At 42.3% G+C, this 19571-nt stretch overlaps 1 protein-coding gene across 5 annotated transcripts in view; it reads right to left on the bottom strand.

Moving 5' to 3' along the window:
• SORCS1 (sortilin related VPS10 domain containing receptor 1) overlaps positions 1-19571 on the bottom strand; it is a 495737-nt gene that overhangs the window by 13961 nt on the left and 462205 nt on the right. For all 5 annotated transcript variants that reach the window (XM_072739948.1, XM_072739950.1, XM_072739949.1 and 2 more), the window contains exons 23-24: positions 17624-17755; positions 7941-8040 (exon numbers count right to left, since the gene is read on the bottom strand). In XM_072739948.1, coding sequence (XP_072596049.1) covers positions 7941-8040; positions 17624-17755 — 232 coding nt within the window. The remainder of the gene's footprint in view (positions 1-7940; positions 8041-17623; positions 17756-19571) is intronic.

The raw sequence follows: 19571 nt of genomic DNA on the forward strand, positions 1-19571 counted from the left end.
CGCTGGTTTGTATGGAGTCTTTCCAACCATATCTCTTTTGAGGGAATGATCAGTTCCAGCCCTTCTAGCTCTTCTAGGTCCTCTGTGGAGCAGCCCCTACACTTAAGTTTTAGTTTTTCTGTCCAATAAATCACTCCTGTGAAATTCAAATCATCCTCACAATGCTGTTGTTTGTAATTTAGTGTGAATCAATCTAGTTAGGTCTTGTGTTCTCAAATAAGATGCCAGTGTTACCCCTTGCTTGCTGGATGAGCAAGTTCCATTCTTGTACAGAATCTCTCCTCTTCTACCTTGAAAGAATCAACACATTTTTAAGTTACTTTCCCCCATTCCCACTCTCAAATATAATCATTGAATTTATTCATGACCACAGGTCCTCACAGCAACAAAGATAAACAGGGTGTGAAGTAGCTTGAAAGATTTGTACCAGCAATTAGGGCTTTGATCTATCCACTGCCAGCCTACCCCTCCCACTCAGGAACTTGCTAAAAGGTGGTAAATCAAAGCTCTGAGTTGAATGTGCAGTCTGCTCCTGGGCTCACCTGAGTTTCATCCTCTTATTCCCCAGCCTTGAAGTGGGGTTTTCCACTCTTAGGCTTTATGACATCAAACCCAACATGAATCTTTGGCAACGCAAAAAGAGGCTCCTACTTCTAGGTCTCTATTTCTATCAGATAAATTATCATCTCTTGCCTCTTAGGTTAAAAATGTCTTGTAAAATGCGTACATACTTTGATAAAAAGAGAAATGATTATTGACTGATGCCCAAACTTTTTATTTAAAAAATCCTTCCATCTGCCCCTTCTTTCTTTTTCCATATTCATCATACTTTGTAATTTCAAAGATGCATTAATGAGAGTTGTCTCACTGGTCTGTGTGGATGATGAATGACAAAGTTTATAATATAAATGAAGTATCAAATAATGGCAGATTTGATTTCCCTGAATTTATCCCTCTCTCTATCCTCTGCTCATAATTTTCCCTTCAATAGTATACCAATTAGGATATCTAAGGATATATATCTAGATATTCCAAACCATGTCAAACTATGCATCACTTTGTACAGAAACCACATGTGACCTTGCTCTGCCTCTGCTCAACACAGTCCCTCAACCTGGTATGCTTATTTTCTCTTTCTCTCTCTCTCTCTTTTCTTTTTTTTTTGAACTCATATCAACATTGAGGCTCATCTTTATTGAACCTTCTGCATGGGATATTCTTCATCTTCTTTATTTAGAATTAGTAAAGCTTCATGCAAATCATTTTTGTGCCTCAGGTCAAGCCAGTGTGGATTGAGTGAGGGTCCTAGCTCATCTCACATCCTCAGACGAACCAGATTTTTTTTTTAAAGGAATCACTGCAAAGTGAGGCACAGAGTCATGTGAGGCATAAGACAATAAATCTTAAATGGACCTTGTCCTTCAGTAAATTCCAAGTTACTAGGGGCAATGAGGAAACTATTGGCATTTCAAGGGTATTTTCTTAATAGCTCAGGCTTGTTCTTCCATAAGGACCTGCAGAGATGAAATGCTCTGCATCAGATTTGAAGCCTTCTAGTGAGTCTTACTGGAAAAACTCTCCCTGGTATGACATCATAGCTCTTAAAATGTAGGAGAGTCAAGATTCATAAAAGTAATCTAAATAAACAAATAGTTGAAGGCCAGGGTAAAATCACGGATGAGGGAGAGCTCTGGGGAGATGTCACAGAAGATGTGAAGAAGGGTCTAATCTGATGGGGTCAGGAGAGTGCAATCAAAGGTATTGATCCTGAGCTCTGCCATGACGTGAGGCTGCTCTCTGACAGGGGAAACACTCCTGCCAGACCAAGGCTGATAGGTAGACTTGCTGCAGTCTCCTTCAGGAATAGCCCTCCTGCAGGTCCTTCTCTCTCCATCTCTAGGTTCTCTTGTTCCAAGACACAGTACTCTAATTTTTCTTCAACCTAGTCATTTCTCACAATGTGTATATAAATGATTATGATACCTCCTGAAGGGATACCTGACATAAGAAAAACACCAAGATGCATTTTCCTCAGATGCTTGTCGGGTAAATGAAGGCAAGGCTCCCCTCACGGGCTATTTGGTAAGAAAGAGCATGTCATGGAACAGGTTCACAATTGAATAAATGGCACAATTTACAACTGAATAAACTAAAGATGAACTGAGGAAAGGGGATTTTTAATATCTCTCTCTAGTGGTTATAAACTGATTACATACCTAATTATTTATAAAAGTAATAGTTACTGAACACTTAATATGTGCAAGTTCTCTGCAAGGTACAATAGTTACCATCACCATCATCAGACAAAATAAGTTTTAAAAATCCATGTGAGTTAAGAGAAGGGATAGATGATATCCAGGTAAGAGTCTCTAGAAAGACACCAGGCAAATGTTGGTGAGTTGAGCCTTAAAATACAAAGAGACTTAGGAGATGGAAAGAGGTGGCTAATGGGGGAGAAATATTCCACTTGGGAACAGCATGAGCAAAGGTATCCTTCAGTCAAAATACCAGTGTTTCTAGTCCTGGACCCAGCTTGATCGATATCTCTTCCTGGGCCGTGTAACATCATGGCCTGTGTCCACTCAACACGGCTGCTTTTAGGTCCCCAAAGCCAAAGAGAGCTATTCCGCTCATAGCCCTCCCTCAACTTCTCCTGAACAGCTTCTCATTCTCACCCTCTTCACATGCAATTTCAAATCCCTCTTTCCCTCAAAGAAAATTTCAGAAACACAGTTATCATGAGTGGCTGGGCTCTCAAGAGGAATTGAAGAGAAAGGGAGAAGCACAAGAATTGATAAGAACCAAACAAGGACAGCATTCTATGTTTACCTCAGTGTAGACACCAAAGCTAATGAATTCCAGGTAGACCATGGGAGGAAACAGCCTAAAGCCAGTCTCTAATGACATCCAGACCTAGAAGTGCTTACCTGGTGTTCCCATAAAAGCAAACAGGGAACTGAATTTAAAAAAAATAATAAAATAAGGCCAGTAAATTCCTGAAAGGAGACAGTTCTTTTTCCTTGGAGACAAACCAAATTATGCACTGCCTCTCTCACTAGCAACACACTCTGGCTCAAACATTTTTAAAAGAAGGCTGCTGAACATCTGCTGGGCAATTAATGGAATGCAGCAGCGTGCTGTAATAGTCCCTGGGAAGGTATTAGCAATCCTGCTTATGAGACATGAAATGTTGCAAACAGTGGTCCTTTCTCTCTCTCTCTCTCTCTCTCTCACTCTCTCTCTCTCTTTTTTTCCCCCAATTTTTATGTCTTCCTGCCTGCAGGAGGGATGAAAAGAAGGGAAAGGGAGTGAGGTAGAAGTTTGGCATCATATATTCTTCCTCACTGTGTCCTCTTTTCCCCTGGTATCTTCCTCCTCCTCTTCCTAGCCATCCAAATAAGAGTGTGCTGATTTTCACTTACAGAAATTGAGGCAAGTGTCTCTATCCACTGGTCTCCCACCTCAGTGTCCCCCTTTTTCTAGGTATAAAAGGAGAGTATTCTCCTCCACAGTCTTAATAGACATAATCTACTACTCTGTTCAAATAGTTTACAACAATCCAGATGGGCCAGGGCTAACGTAGGGGCACTCTCCAGTGGGAGACTGATCCCTCACATGTTTCACTTCCTCACCAGGGGCATTGAGGAGGGCCCATCTTCACATAAACCTTGTCTTTTGTGGTGAAAGTCAGCCTGAGAGTGACGCTGCACCTGTGTGTGGGGCCAATTCTACCATTCTTTTGAGGAACCTGGCAACACTCAACGCAGCCAAAGTTTCCAATTCCATTATCCTGTCCGCCTTTGATGTCTTCTCCCCATATTCTTCAAACTGGAGCTGATTATTCACATATAAGGCTACCTCTACTGCAGGCACTGAGCCAGTCATCATAGGAAGATCAATAAGGCCAGTTATTGAGGTTTTGAATTATCCTGCCAAAAGGTCCTACTAACTATTCCAATAGAGAAGAACCCTGAACAACCCATAATGGTTGGAAGTCAAGGACTTTTCTCACTTTCTCTCAATTGCCTAGTCTAACACTGGGGTTTGGCCTCAACTGCATTTTTATTTTAGTCTCTTGGTAATCCTGCATCATACTGATCTCTGTTGCCAGGTGTCTTCAAATCTTAGGGTGTTTACATGAGCTCCCAGTAACATAGCTTCCTTTGGCCACCCTCTTCTTCCCATAGATCAGAGTACTGCTTCCCAAGTTCCCAGTGATGGAATGAACCATGAACATTAATTAGAGAAGTTTTCCAGATCTTCCCAACTTTGCTATCTGGAACTTACATTAGTGGAATTAAGCCTTCATGGTTATCGGGAATGGACTTTCTTTCCCACATGAAACTATGAATTCCACACGGATGCCTTCGCGTGCCGTTGCTGTGTTGGTTTCCCTGGCCAGGCCCTGGCTAAATCAGCTTCAGCTAATTACCACTTTTTTGATCCCTATTTTTCAGCCTGATCTCAGCTCTACCAATGGCCATTATAGGGAAGCTTCCTTAAGTAACATCTGAAATAAGGTTTCAAATTCAGCAAGATATTCAGAACCATCTATAGTGTGTGATGTGAAAGCCAGTTAAATAAAAATCAAGCACATAAAATAACTGATGGAAGAGAAGTATGGCAGGAAACAAATGTGTGAAATGCAGGTGGCCTTCAGAGCTATAGGGGTGAGCTTAGTTCTCTGCCGAATTTAACCTAAGATGGTCCCCTTTCCACCAGAGGCCCCTGGTAAACAGTAGGGGACTTCTTTCTAATAAAATCAAGTTACTCCACAGCAAAATATGTTGTCTGAAGATAGCATTCATTTAGAAACTGACTAGCTGTAAACCAAATGTTGTACTACAAGGGATGGTCTAGTTGGCCACATCCCTTCAACTCCAGAATTCATTATGGAATATCAGGCTCAGTTGTTTTTTACCTCTAAACTGAAAGGGAGCAAGTAGCTCTAGCTATTATAGGAGAGGATGATAGATTCAGTCTGCCACCTAAACAGGCTGGGCTGTCTAATTAGATTAATCAGTAAGTCTATTTAATATTTAAAAAAACCTCAAGTTGTTACTTTGCATTCATTTGAAAAATGTGTCAGTGGCTTGACTATCAGGATGACTACCACTGATGTTTTTGAACTCTGCTTCCTGGGATAGCCAGCCATATGTCATTGCCATGTGTCACCATCATTCACCAAAGACCAAAGGTCAACCTTTTGGTAGAAACAGCTAATCTATATTTTCAAATGCCTTGAGAGAAATTGGCAGCTTTCTTTCATGCCTTAGGGTTAAAGGGTGCTGTCCTAGGTTTTGCTAAATTGTTTTCTATGCTCTCACACCTTCTAATTTTTTAAAAAAAAATTTTAAATTTAAATCCAATTTGCCAACATATAATACCCAGTGCTTATCTTATCATGTGCCCTCCTTAATGCCTGTCACCCATTTCCCCATCCTCCCATCTACCTCCCCTTCAGCAACCTTAGTTTGTTTTCCAGAGTTAAAAGTCTCTTATGGTTTGTCTTCCTCTCTAATTTTTCCCCACTCAGTTTGATCCCCTTCCCTTATGGTCCCTTTCACTATTTCTTATAATCCACATGTGAGTGAAACCATATGATAATTGTCTTACTCTGACTGACTTATTTCACTCAGCATAATACCCTTCAGTTCCATCTATGTAGATGTAAATGGTAGGTATTCGTCCTTTATGATGGTTGAGTAATATTCCACTGTATATATAAGCCACATCTTCTTTATCCATTCATCTGTTGAAGGACATTGTGGCTCCTTCCACAGTTTAGCTGTTGTGGGCAATGCTCCTATGAACACTGGAGTGCAGGTGTCCCATCGTTTTACTATATCAGTATCTTTGGGGTAAATGCCCAGTAGTACAATTGCTGGATCATAGAGTAGCGTTATTTTTAACTTCTTGAGGAACCTCCACACAGTTTTCCAGAGTAGCTGTACCAGTTCACATTCCCACCAACAGTGCAAGAGGGTTCCCCTTTCTCCACATCCTCTCCAACATTTGTGGTTTCCTGTCTTGTTAATTTTAGCCATTCTGACTGGTGTAACACTTTCTCATTTTCTTCATGGCATTTTCATCAGCAATACAATTCAGAAAGTGGCATTTGTTAATTTGTTCCCTGCATGGCTTCCTTTCCCCAGTGATGGAAGCTTCATGAAGGCACAGACTATCCTATGCTGAAGACATTCCTTGGTTCAGAGTTAGCAGGTGCTCAGTAAATGCCTGTTCACTGGATGAATTAGGATGGCAGGCTGGAGAATACAAAGTCGGCCCTCCTCAATCTTTCTAGCTCTTAAGAATCATCCTTCTCAAGGGATACTCTGAATTGGTCACACCTCATTCAAACATCTTGACAGCTTCCCAGAGCACACCAAAGTAAGTACAAACTGCAGCCTGGCATAGTCCACACTCCCCTTCCATATTCCATGCTCACAACAGTGACTTTTAAATATTTGTTTTATGTTTTTAAGGCAGTGGGATTTTTTTCTAAACAAAGTATTTCATGAAACCCTAATAAACAAACCAACAAAAAAGAGAACAGAAAAGAGGTCAGCAGCTAACCTGCTTGGCTTTCTTCTAGGCCTAGGCACTCCAGAAATACAAAGAATGGAGAATCTCCAGAAATCTCTAGAAATCCAAAGAATGGAGGTGGGAACTGCTGCTATTTCCACTTATCCAGCATCCCCAAAGCCCTGGAGACTTTCATACTCCATCCTTGGGGTTTTGGTGCCTGAAATGGTCTCCTGAGGTCAATCCTTTCCATCCTTTCCCAAAGGCCACCTTCTCCGTGAAGCCTTGCTGCATCATTCTGACTACACACACTTTCTTTCTGCTTTAAGTTTTCTATACAACTTTGATTGTTAATAATAAAAAAAGAAGGAAAATAATAACTTACTATGTGCCAAGCACTACTCTGAGTGCATTACCTGAATTAACTTCATCCTCATGCAATCTCATGGACATAGATGCTCATGCCATTTCTAAGCCTCCAAGAAGTTAGGTCTCTTCTTAAGATCTACATGGCAAGTATGTGAGGGAGATAAGACCAATGATCTGGCTGCAAAATTGTAGAATCTAAGTGCTTAAGTATAGTGCCTCTCTATATAAGCATTTATTCATTTTGCTCATCAAGATACCCTGCTATTGCCCACTTTCTGCACCACACCACACCACCATGACCATTACATTACCCTCAAACTATATCACACCACAATCAGATTATATGTTTTTTGAGGATAAAGACTATTTCCTATTGGCCTTTGTATTCCATGCAGCACCAGCACTGTACTCTGAAAAATAATTACTCAATAAATATTGTTAATTTATTATTAACATAATACAATAACACCTATTTCTATACACTCGCAATTACCTGAATTATCACTGAGATTTCTATAGAGCCTTAGCAGGAGGATCTCCCCAACCCCAACCTTTTCCAGGTGAAGAGACAGAAGCTTAATGCTACTAAGATCATGCATGGCTCATTCAGGATTAATCTTGGTTAGGGCCCTGTGCAACTCGTGAGTCCTATTTAATCCTACTCATTATCCCAAAACTTAAAGAAAGAAAATTCTTCATAACGTAAACAACTGAAAATAAGGTTGTGCAGCAAGATCGGAAAAAAATTATTTGTAAGGTTAATTTTATTTTTGAGACTTCTGTTGAGATGCAGCGTGCCGTCATTTCAGGATTAAGTATCTAGTTGATTCCCTGACAGCTTTTCCCAGCAACTAGGTAAGAAAGTCACCTTATTCTGCTGTCTTACGAGTCCCTATTAGGGCAAAAATGCCAAGCAAGGGAACCTCCAAAGACTGGTGCTCTTATTTGTCATGAGCGGTGCCATCATTTCATCTATGCTGAAAAGGGAGACTGGGATCCCTCTGTGCTAGAGCCACCAGCCAGAAGCCAGGGACCTGAAAACTGACCTGCTGTTAAGTGGGCTGCGTGGACAAGGATTTGGACCCCGGGCTTCAGCTCAAAGTGCACCGAGTTTTGGTTGAGCTTGTGGATCAGCAATTCTGATATCTGAAAGAAGAAGTGTTACAATGAGTGCCAGCAAAATCACCATATCAAGTATAAACAAAAATGCTCAGAAATATTGACTGTAGTTACCAAGGCATTCTAATATTATACCTGTGAATTACATAAATGAGTCTTGTATGATTTTGAGTTTTTATTTATTTTTATTTTTAAAAGGATATTTATTTATTTATTCATTCATTCATTCATTCATTCATTCATTCATAAGAAACACAGAGAGGCAGAGACATGGGCAGAGGGAGAAGCAGATTTCCCATGGGGAACCCGATGTGGGATTCTGTCCCAGGATCACATTGAACTGAAGGCAGATGCTCAACCACTGAGCCACCCAGGCATCTCTGATTTTGAGTTTTATTCCAGAATATGCATGCATAATGATTTTTAAACCATCATCTGAGTTTACATCCTCATTGCTACAAAATGGGACAAACTCTTAATAAACACAAACATTTCTGCTCTTAAAAAGTCATCCTGTGTTATCCTACAGAAGTCACCCAGTTGTTGTTTTTTTCTTTTTTTAATATTTTTCATTTATTAGAGATTCAGAGAGAGAGAGAAGCAGGCTCCATGCTGGGAGCCTGACGTGGGACTCGATCCCAGGTCTCCAGGATCACACCCTGGGCTGAAGGAGGCACTAAACCGCTAAGCCACCAGGGCTGCCCTCACCCAGTTTTTTGAAAGAGCATTTGTTATACATGAACACTTAAAAGAAGTAATTATGTACAATTTATACATTCTGGTAAGATTTGTATGCATTTATTTTACTTTTTGAGAGCAGACTCCATCTTATTCCTCTCTATGCTTGCTTCCCCTTCCCCTAACTGTACCCTGTGGCTTTCACAGAATAGATACTTTATGAATATTTATTGAACGGTAAATATAGTTCCACAAAAATAATAAATTATACAGTTGGAAAAAACTGTAAGCACAGTCTAAGTAATGCATGGGCTGATCCTGGTTTCCTGCTTACGGACATTAGCTGAGCTGCTCTCCGCTGACACATGTGTACTGGGCAGACCTCTGGCATTCCTGGCCATGAAATATTTAACCCCAACAAAGGGCAAAGAACCATGTTTGGGTAATAACAGCATAAGGACAGGTTTTATAGAAAAGGTAAAACTCTGTTCTGTTCACTTGCCTAAAGTAGAAAATTCAGCTCAATTTTCTTATCCTTCTGGACAATTTCTGAAAAACTATTAGGGAAAACTACACTCCTATTATTTTTCTAGACTCTTTATTTTTAATATTTTATTTAACATGCTATTGAGGTCTAATTAGATGCTTTTTGAGCACCATTTTTTCCCCTTTTATAAAAATTTGTTGAGATTCATTTAGCGCAGTGAGTTGCCAAAACAACACCTTTGATTGATCCTTTTATCAATTAAGCAGGGCCTGACGGCTTGGTTTGGATGCAGAGAGTCGCTGGCAGACCCTCCGATGGGTAATGGAACTGAACTGCCCTACAGATGAACTTCTTTGCTTAACAACAGGAACTTGGGATGACTGGCGGTGACCCGTGGTTGAGCACCTGGGATCCAGTGCAAGCTCAGCATCTCAAATGCTTTCATTTGGCAAACCATGCAGAAAAACAAGGTTGTGATACAATTATGTTGAAAACAACTTTATCTTATATGTTTGGCTCTATATTACTCTTTTTTCCTGGGCCCTGGGAATCTTCTGGAATGCTCCAGCTTTATAGGGACAGATTTCTAGCACAGACTATGTAGAAAGTTTTTCCTTTGTGATCTCTAAAGTATTGCAATATATAGGTTCTTACTCTATCTTATAATTCAATTGGTAAGGTCTTTACAGGAATCCGACAGGATGTTTGGTAGAGATTAATCAGAAAGGTTTTGGCTAACGAAACAGACACACACAGACACACAGCCAGAAATGTGTGTGTGTATATATGTGTGTGTGTGAAATATACACGTTTACATACAAATACATATGTGTGTATGCATATGTACATTTATATTTGCAGAAAAATATTTTTATTCAAATGGGAAAGACTTGTCAGAAGTAATTAAAGAATTGCTCTGTTTTGCTGAGTCCATCATGTGGCCAAAAGGGAAATATGTATTCGCAAGAGAAAGATCTCTCAACTAGTTGAAGTGATATTTATTTCTTATTCCTGAGGATGTTTTTTCCTCAAGTGAGAGGTACAAATAACTAAACCAGAAAGTAGGGTTCGTCAGAACAGCCTATTTCTAATTTATAATCTCCATGAGAGTTCCTTGTGAAAAATAATTAACTTCTTGGATTTGTTTTGGTTTATAGAATTGGTTCAATGGATTTATCTGTATCATTTACAAAATTAAGCAGGCTATGCCAAAATAATCTGGTACGTTTCATGTATTTAACTTGCATCAAAGGACATGCAGTAAAGAACCCGTATCTATGGGAAAGAAATTATGCACAAAAACAAAACTAAATGAAATGTACGTTGCATACAATAATCTCAATTAGAACCATGTAATTCTCTACTCAAATAAACAAGTAGGAAACTGTTGACAGATTTTCATAATTTTAAATGTTTTTCAAGCCACTTGCAGAATTGTTTATTCTGTATTTTTCCATTAGATCATGAGCTGTTATATATTTTATATATAATATACATAAATCTTATACATGCCACATATATCATACATATATATTGAACACGTTATATTTGCAAAGTTGCACATTTCTGTCTTTCTAACATAGCATGTCTTAGGTATTAGGGCTGGTATCTCTACGTAAAGGCCCATGGAGCTTACAGGACATACCTAAGTTTACTCAGTTAATATTTGAAGAGTTGACACCAGACTTCAGTTATGTTTGACTCCTAATCCTGGGGCATTTTCATTAGAAATATTTTCCTTGAACCAGCTGGCAAAAAAGAGAGAGCAAAAGATATGGGGAAGAGGACTGGCTGACCAGGCTTAGGATATTAAAAAAAAAAAAAAAAAACAGAAAAAAACCTGCAGCATTTCACTAATTATGCTGCCATCTCTTATTCATCTGTGAGATGCACAACTTGTAACACCAGTCCCATGTCAGCTGACCAGTATGAGCTCCGTGACCAGGCAATTGCCAACCCTATCCTCTGGACTGCCACATTCTGTTCACCAGTCAATATAATTTGCAACATCTGGGAGAGACTTTGGCTATGAAAGAAGTGGAATAAACTGGAATCTGTCAGACAGGTGGCAGCAGCCTAAGTAGGAAGAACAAAACTTTGCATGATAGAAACTAAGTGGGATAATGTGTGACTGCTGGGACATTGAACTGCTAAAGCCAGTTCAATATATTTATTTTTCTCTCTCCATCCAGGGAAAGTGTGTTGTCTTAGCAAATTTTACGTATCCTTTGTGCTGTGATCCCTCTCCTGCTGCTCACCGACAGAGTCCATTTTCTACTCTCCTTCAGCTAAATAATCATGACCAAAGAAACATGTTATTCTTGGTATCCGCCTACTGGTAGACTCTGCCTGGGAGTCCAGTACAACCAGTTCCTACTGCAATTAAAGTACCGGTTAAAAATGCAGTGGGATGCAATAAAAACACTTGGAAAGCCACTATCCACAGGGCATAGCAGGAGGGATCTGCTACAGGAAAGACACCAATTCCTTTCTGTATCCTCTTCACAATGTATAAAATTTAGGTATGGCAATCAGAACAGGCTAGGTTAGGCTGGGGTAACAGTGTTAAAGCCAGAATTGGTCACATGGTTCTGCCACAGAAGAGGTGCCTGGTGCCACCCTACTATGTATCCAGAAGGAAATGAGCTGGAAATAGCCAACAGCAGTGATGGTTGCCACACAAAGAACACATTTGACACCTTAACAATGTTTAATGAAACCAATAGGAGAAAACACACTCTCAGATTATACGAATGAAGTGTCAAACACTGAAACGTGAAAAAAGAGAAGTTTAAGAACAGAGCAGTTGGTAAATTTATGGAACATATAAGCCAAATAAGTGGTACAAGGTGAAGCTCTAGGTGCAAAATGGTCTTTGGCAGGTTTATCAATGATAGAGCTATACTGGGCCAAAATACTAACATTTATCTCTGAGGTGGGCAGGAGGATGCAAACCCTGCTGAACATAAACAGCATTCTGGTGCCACGTTCAGAGATACTTGCCTGTAATGACCTTGGAGCTGACCCACTGGATCATTCCTGATCCTGTTACATTATTAAGCTCCTTTGAAATAGCAGTTGAAGAATCTTCCTTTTGGATTCAACAAAGAAAGAACTTTCCCAAATCAATCATACAGCCTAATTTTTGGATTAAATCATAGGGGGGTGGCGGCCAATGAAATAAACACTAATTCTAGTTAACACTAGCTTACCCAGATCCCTTCATTCTTAGCACAAAAGAATCATCTTGATTAAAGTGACTAAGAAGTTGCCTGGGTGATATACTGAAGAAACACATTGGCTATACATATTTCCTGTATTCCCCATCACCTGCTCTAAATTTCTGTCTCCCTTTGCCATATTCCTTCCAGTCCAACTCTTAACCTAATTGACTCTATTTCTTTTTTTTTTTTAAAGATTTTTATTAATTTATTCATATGAGAGAGAGAGAGAGAGAGGCAGAGACACAGGCAGAGGGAGAAGAGGGCTCCATGCAGGGAGCCTGATGTGGGATTTGATCCTGTGACTACAGGATCACGCCCTGGGCCGAAGGCAGGTGCTAAACTGCTGAGCCACCCCGGGATCCCCATCAAATCTACTTTCAATGATAGTTTCCTGCTTTCATGATCTTCCTCATTAACTCCAGAGTATTTCTATGATTCAATTTCCCATGTTAAAAAAATATGAACAGGACAGATTATGTGGGTAATAGTCTGAGATTATCAATTATAGTTCATAATGAATCTTTAATTCCTTAAAATGTCAATTAGACTGTTCCATTTTCATAGGCACCTTTCCTTTTCTCTGGATTTTGGTTGTCCATTGGTCAAAGCATATGGTAACAGAAAGAGCCAAGGAGGAAATTCAATGTTAATGGTTGACAATTTTTTTCATGATCTTTTTGTTTCTTTTAAACGTTTTCATGCCCTTTAAGGATTCTGCAAGACAACATGCAGGCTCCATATCTCTCCAGCACAGTATCACAAATAATCTTGACAGAACATGATGGTCTTTCCTCCCTCCAGGAGAGCCAGATACAAATCTGCTCACCTCTGAGGACTCAGAGAGATGCGCAGCAGTACAGGCCTGGGGGAGGGGGAGGTTGCTCCATACCTGAGCAGCTGGGGCAGCAGGATGCACTAACCCTGATGAGGTCAGCTAAGGGCAAGTGAGCCTTTTCTCACTCCCCAGAGATCTGAAATAAAGACTGGTGGAACCCTTCCAGACAGAGGTCACTTGATTAACCCTGCCCACGTTATCCTGATAACAAGGTCAAGTACTTCTCACTGTGAGGAATTTTCAATTTATTTCACAGACAAGATAGCTTGATCTGAGCCAGCATGGCTTCTCCCCTGGGGAAGCTAAAGGGAGGAGAGCCCAGAGCCCTTTGTAGAGGCCTCATCCTTGCAGGCTTCCAGGCCCATCTGGCTGGGGTCCCTCTTCTTCCTCTGCTGGGGGTTCTGTGTGGAAAGCTTACAAGAAAGGAGCCAGAGCATTAAGAGAGGGATAAGGTCAGCCCTTCCCAAATTCCATCTGGGATTTGGAGTGCAGACCTTGAGGGGGCTGCGGGGAACATTTCCTTCTGTTGTTTGGTTCTGCTTTGCATTCATTTAAAATTTCTGTGGAATTTATTACTGAAGGAGGCAGCTGCTTTTGTCTGCCTGCTGTTACCTCTCTCTCTCCCCATATCTCTTTGAGGAGCCATATCCTTCTCCATTCTCTGGAGGAACCATGTCTTCTCCATTCCCTTAATTCTGAAGAGGCTTCCTGAGCCCCCTGACCCAGGCAGCATATAAAACATCTGAGTGGTTAGAGCCAGCCCTCCATCCCTCTGACTACAGGACAGGGTAAGGGCTGCCCACTTCACCCAGGTTGGGCCAGTGAGAACCATCCACCCGGAGCTCTTGGGGTGCTCTCAGGGGAGAGGCACTGCTTTTCGGATGGGGCTGGAGGTGGATTAGACAAAGCCCAGGGCCCTATGTGGCCATCCTTGCCCTCCTCCACACTGGCTTCATCCTCAGGCATATCCTTCACGTGGTAATAAAGAAAAGAGATGGGGAAAGAGGGAGAGAAGGGAGTATTTGGTGGTATTTTTGAGTGGCTCTGAATTCCCTGAATGAATCCATGCTTGAACTGTATCCCTGGACTCCCCTATTAGGTTTGCCCACAGCTTCACTGTTTTTGCTTAAACTGGTTTGAATTGCCTATCAATTGCATCAGAACTTTAAGAAAAAGATACAAAAACTCATAACAAAGCATTTGTCCGGGCAGCCCTGGTGGCACAGAGGTTTAGCGCCGCCTGCAGCCCAGGGCGTGATCCTGGAGACCCTGGATCGAGTCCCACGTCAGGCTCTCTGCATGGAGCCTGCTTCTCCCTCTGCCTGTGTCTCTGCCTCTCTCTCTCTCTGTGTCTCTATGAATAAATAAATAAAATATTTAAAAAAACAAAACAAACAAAGCCAAAGCATTTGTCCTTTGCTTCCTGGTGCAACAGCCTTGGTATTTTCAGGCCCATGGAAGCAAAGTGGCATCCAGTCCACATCTGCAGCAGGGAGGAGTGGGGCGGCCACGGGCTTGAGTTCCTTGCAGAAACACAGCTAGCCTATCATTCTCTGGAAGAGCCATGTCACCTCAGGCAATCACTTCTCCATGTCTGGGCCTGAATTCCTTTACTTTAAAGGTGCTGAATCAGAGAAAAGAGTCAAAGAACCCCCTTCAGTTGAAAACTGCAGGTTCCCAAAGGCAGCCGCTGTTTCATAGCATCTCCACACATGGCTCACTTTTATATGTCAACTTTGTTATTGCACATTTTATATCAGGGTGAGAATATTCGCCACAACAAGGACACTCATTTCTTATGTGCCGGGTTCTGTATTTGTTTGGGTAGAGTCCTATATAAGGCTGTTGGACTTGGGATTTCCTTAAACAGATGTGCAATGCTAGCCTGGTAGCTTGCTTTCCTTCATGCTGCAAATCCTCGTGAAAGGTCAGAGGGGTCCCCCTGGCTCCTGTGTAGTCACTCAGGCACACTCCTTCAGTTTCTTGCTGTCCTTGTTCTCTTCTCGATTTTGTATCATTTCATGCGGTCATCTCCTGCCAGCCTCTCTCTTCCAGTATCTGCCCTTAACTCTACCAAATAGTCCCTTTCACAAGCTTCACCTTCCCTTTTGCATTTCCAGATATTCTGTTCCTATCATGAGATGGCCACATATATCTCCAGAATTTATTCACCACTTACTCAACATATATAAGGAGCCAAGTACTTTGCATATCATTTCTTTAATATTCTCTCAAACACCCTAGTAAATGGGAACTATAGATTGTGTCAATTTGGCGAACTTATATGACTTTCCTAGTCCTAAATTACTTTATCTATAAATAATAGATACAGTGGATATCAGAGGTGAAACTAGAAACTTGGTTTATATTTCTCCACTACCGTGTTCCTTTTTCTGAAGGGTTTTATTTATTTGGGGGGGGGGGAATTACTGGGAGGAGGAGCAGAGGGAGGAGAAGCAGACTCCCTACTGAGCGTGAAGCCTGATGTGGGAGTTGATCCCAGGACCCTGAGATTATGACCTGAGCTGAAGGCAGACGCTTAACTGTCTGACTCACCCAGGCACCCCACTCCCGTCTTCTTTCTAGTAAAATGGCTGGTCTTCAATAATGTGTGCCAAATGCTAAGTCATATAGCCTTCAAACAAGCCAGCTGCCTTCAGAGCTCTGACTCAGTGGTTCATCAATGACATCAGGCTGCCTCAGGGACTGTCACTCAACTCTCAGAATGTCTTTACAGGACACACCCTTCTTTCCACATGTCTCAAGGGAAAAAAAAAACCCTAGGAAATATGATACTTCTAGAAAAAAATGGAAAGTGTGAGAAACAGAGATGCACAGATGATGTGATGCCTCAGATACTGGCTGGCTCTAAGTCCGGACTCTCTTCCATCCTTGAAAAGATGATAATCTGGAATTCATGGAAGATCCATACGATTTCTAGAGGAGCAACAATTGTACACGCTCAAATCTGAAGGTCTTGGATACTCATCCACCTCCCCTCCAGTTTCTCAGCAGTGCTGGGATAAGAGGCAATCCATCTCATTCTCCCACAAAGTTGCAGGTGCAGATAATAATTTATGGAAAACAATGGGAAGCTGAGTGCCAGAGCTGAGCAGAGTCACATGCAAATCCGAGGAACTACCTGCTGCTGGCTCTTCAATTGCAGTTCACTAGAAACGGAGTTCAACAGGGCTTTCCAGGGCAGCTTTGTTCTTCATTACTTGCATGTGGAGAAAATTACAGGGGTGAACCTTCTGCCAAGTGAGAAAGCTCAGTTGAAAGGAGGGTGTGTGCTGGGAGGTGGGCCATGCTGTAATTTGGGGTTGTTGTTAATAAGGTTGTCATGGGAGGATCTCAAGCCATCCTTGAAGACTGGTGATCATGGGACTAGATTATGGGCTCATTCTAAGCAAATTAAAAACTCCACATACTGGAGGGGAAAAAGCCAGTATTTATTCAGTGTCTGAGAAGAATCTTATTTTTAATCGTTCTGCCAGAAAGCACTGAGAAACCAAAATCATGCCGTTTCTAACAGGGTAACCAGAGCAGGACTGATGATTTTAACTGAATGGATGATGAAGAGGAAGGGGAAGGAGAATGGGAAGAGGAAGAAGAGAAAGAGGAAGGATATAATAATCATCCTCACTATACAGATTAAAGACTCCTTTGAAGGAGGAGAGGGGGAAACAGAGATGGAAGGAGGCAGGAGACACAAGCGTGCATGTGCACACACACACGAGCACACACGTGCGCACATACACACATAGTCTACTACTCCAGAAGGTGGTGGACATGGAGAAAAGATGGGCCCTACATAGCCAGGAGAGGTGGTCTGGAGCCAATATTACTTCATTTATTATAAACACAAATCAGGTCATCTTAGCATGATGCATTATGATGATAATAAAGAGGATTCATGATTTGTACAAAAGTCGTACCTTTTAAAAACAATATGCATAGCACATCATTGGATTCTAATGACACTCGTGATGGAAGTGAGAGAAGGAATAAATGGGTTCAACTTCCATGTATTATTCAGCAACTTGCCTTTCTCCCCAGTTAATATCTTGGGCAGTTTGTCCTATAGATTTATCGAATTCATTGTAAATGCTCTACAGTGTGGAGATATATTCTGAGTAGGTTAGCCACTGCCTACAATAACCACTCTTGCACGTGTTTTGTGGTAAAGCCGTAGTTAGTATCAGCAGACTGTGGATGTGAAACAGAGGACAACAGAGTCGAGGACTCCACAAATAGCCAGCACCCTCACCCTCAAGGCCAGATCCTTCAGAGCGGCTCAGAGTTGCTTTGCGGGTGGTGAGGCCCCAGCAGGGTGTGTGGCTCAGCTGGCTGTGGAAGCTGAATGTCACCTGGGGGGGGACTCACCTGCTCCAGATCTTCAGCTGACCTTTTGTTTTCTCCAGTCGGATCCTGATAGGGTAAGACAAAGAGCTCAGCGGCGGTGGGTAAGCCAGGGAGCACCGCCACCAAGATGTGCTGGCCTGGGACCCCTGTGGCCTGAGGGAGAAACAGAAGCTCACATAAGTCCCACAGGAAGAGCTGGTGAGAATGCATGGAGTACTCAGTGGGCAGGAGGGCGGCACAGGGACACCAGGGGTGGGGTGTGCAGGTAGGCAGGCAGGCAGGATGTGAGCCTCCAGGATTGGGCCATGACGTGGGGCGAGGCAGCGGAAGCCTGTGCCAAGGGCACCACCAGGGGCTAGGATACTGATTTCTCCCTCAGGGATGTGGGTGCTGCATCTCTATTTCTGCCACAGCACAGATGGCAGATGCAAGAAGGTTAAACAGTGGCTCAAGGCCATCCAGGCAGCGTGTGGTGATGCTGAGTTTGGAACTTTGGTCTGACCACGAAGCTTTTCTTCTTAAGCAGTGCTCTACTGCCTCCCTTCGCCTGACACTTCGCATGCAGGAGCCCCTATCACAGCTAACATTCTGTTTTATGGCCCTTCCAGATTTTAAACTCAGAGATTGTATCTGAATCATCCTCCTTATATGCAAACCTGTTGACTCAATGACATCTGATTAAGGATTTCATTGTGAAACATCAGCAGAAAAACCCCATTGGATGAGGTAAAGGGAACTGATTTTACATCCAATTCTGTTACACAGTAAAAAGGAAGAAAACTGCAAATAAATTGGCCCCAAGTTGTACCTCTTGTAGGGTTTATTGGAGTCCTCTTGACAGTATGGTACCTCAGGGCTTAAGGAAGTAGCCAAATACAAATACTCATCTCAAAGACAGGGTGGGACGCTAGGAACTAGGGGCTGGGTCAGCTGCCTCCTGAGATGGGGTAAACAGGGAGCCTTTGAAGCTGGAAGGAATTGACTCGCTCTACCCTATTATACACTGTCCTGAGAGATGTTGAGCCAAACTGTTTATTCTGCCTTTATCTGATTATGCTACACAGCAGCCTGGAAATATTGATGAGCAGTAATTTCCAGCCCTCTGGACAGCTGGTGGAAAGGTAGAGGCCCAGGGGATGTGTTCCCTAGGCTATAAATGTGAAGAGAAAGCAGCCTGGAAGATGGGTCACTGCTGAGCTAATGCCTGGTGGATAAGTCACCTGGGAGAATGGGGCAGCTACCTGGGAGGTCTGTGGGGACATGGATGCCTAGAACACTACAGATGGAAGGAAGGGGACTGTGGACTCATCAAGAGGTGTCAGTCATCTCTCTTGGACAGCACAGGAGAGAAACCAGTTGTCACACCAGGGACAAACAGCTCCAAGGGCAGAAGGATTTATTCTGGGGGGCCTGTAGTCTAGTAGCTGTGTCCCTTGGGGGCCATGGTGTTTAGCCACATGGAGGTGGTGGATGCCGAGGCACGAAGACAAAGGTGAGGTGGCCTTTCTGCAGAGGTGCATGAAGACAGCCCTTCTTCACCCCACAGTTCCACGTATCCCTGTTTCTCCATGTGAGAAACCAAATGATGGCCAAAGACTGGAAAGGTTAGGAAACCATGAGGGTAGTCTGACTCCCGGGTTTGACCTTTAACAGTGTGGTTGTGGACAGAACAGCTGAAGTCTCTATGTTCACTTTCCTCATCTGCAAAATGGGAATGATTACAGTAGCTGCATAAGCTACTTCTGTGATTAAATGTGCTGAATAATGCAAAGCACCGAGGAGAGGTTTGGGAATACTGTAAGTGTGAAATAAATATCAACAAAGAGCATGGCGTGAGAATGGGGAAGGCTAGCCCTTTGCCAACGGGCTGGATGTAGAGATCTGTTTTCTGAGCAGGCATTATCTGAATGCTTTTATCCCATCAGCGCTTTGTGTCACAAGGCATCATGTGCTGGGTACAGGAAACAAT

This window comes from Vulpes vulpes, chromosome 15 (assembly GCF_048418805.1).
Source record: "Vulpes vulpes isolate BD-2025 chromosome 15, VulVul3, whole genome shotgun sequence".
Lineage (NCBI taxonomy): Eukaryota > Metazoa > Chordata > Mammalia > Carnivora > Canidae > Vulpes > Vulpes vulpes.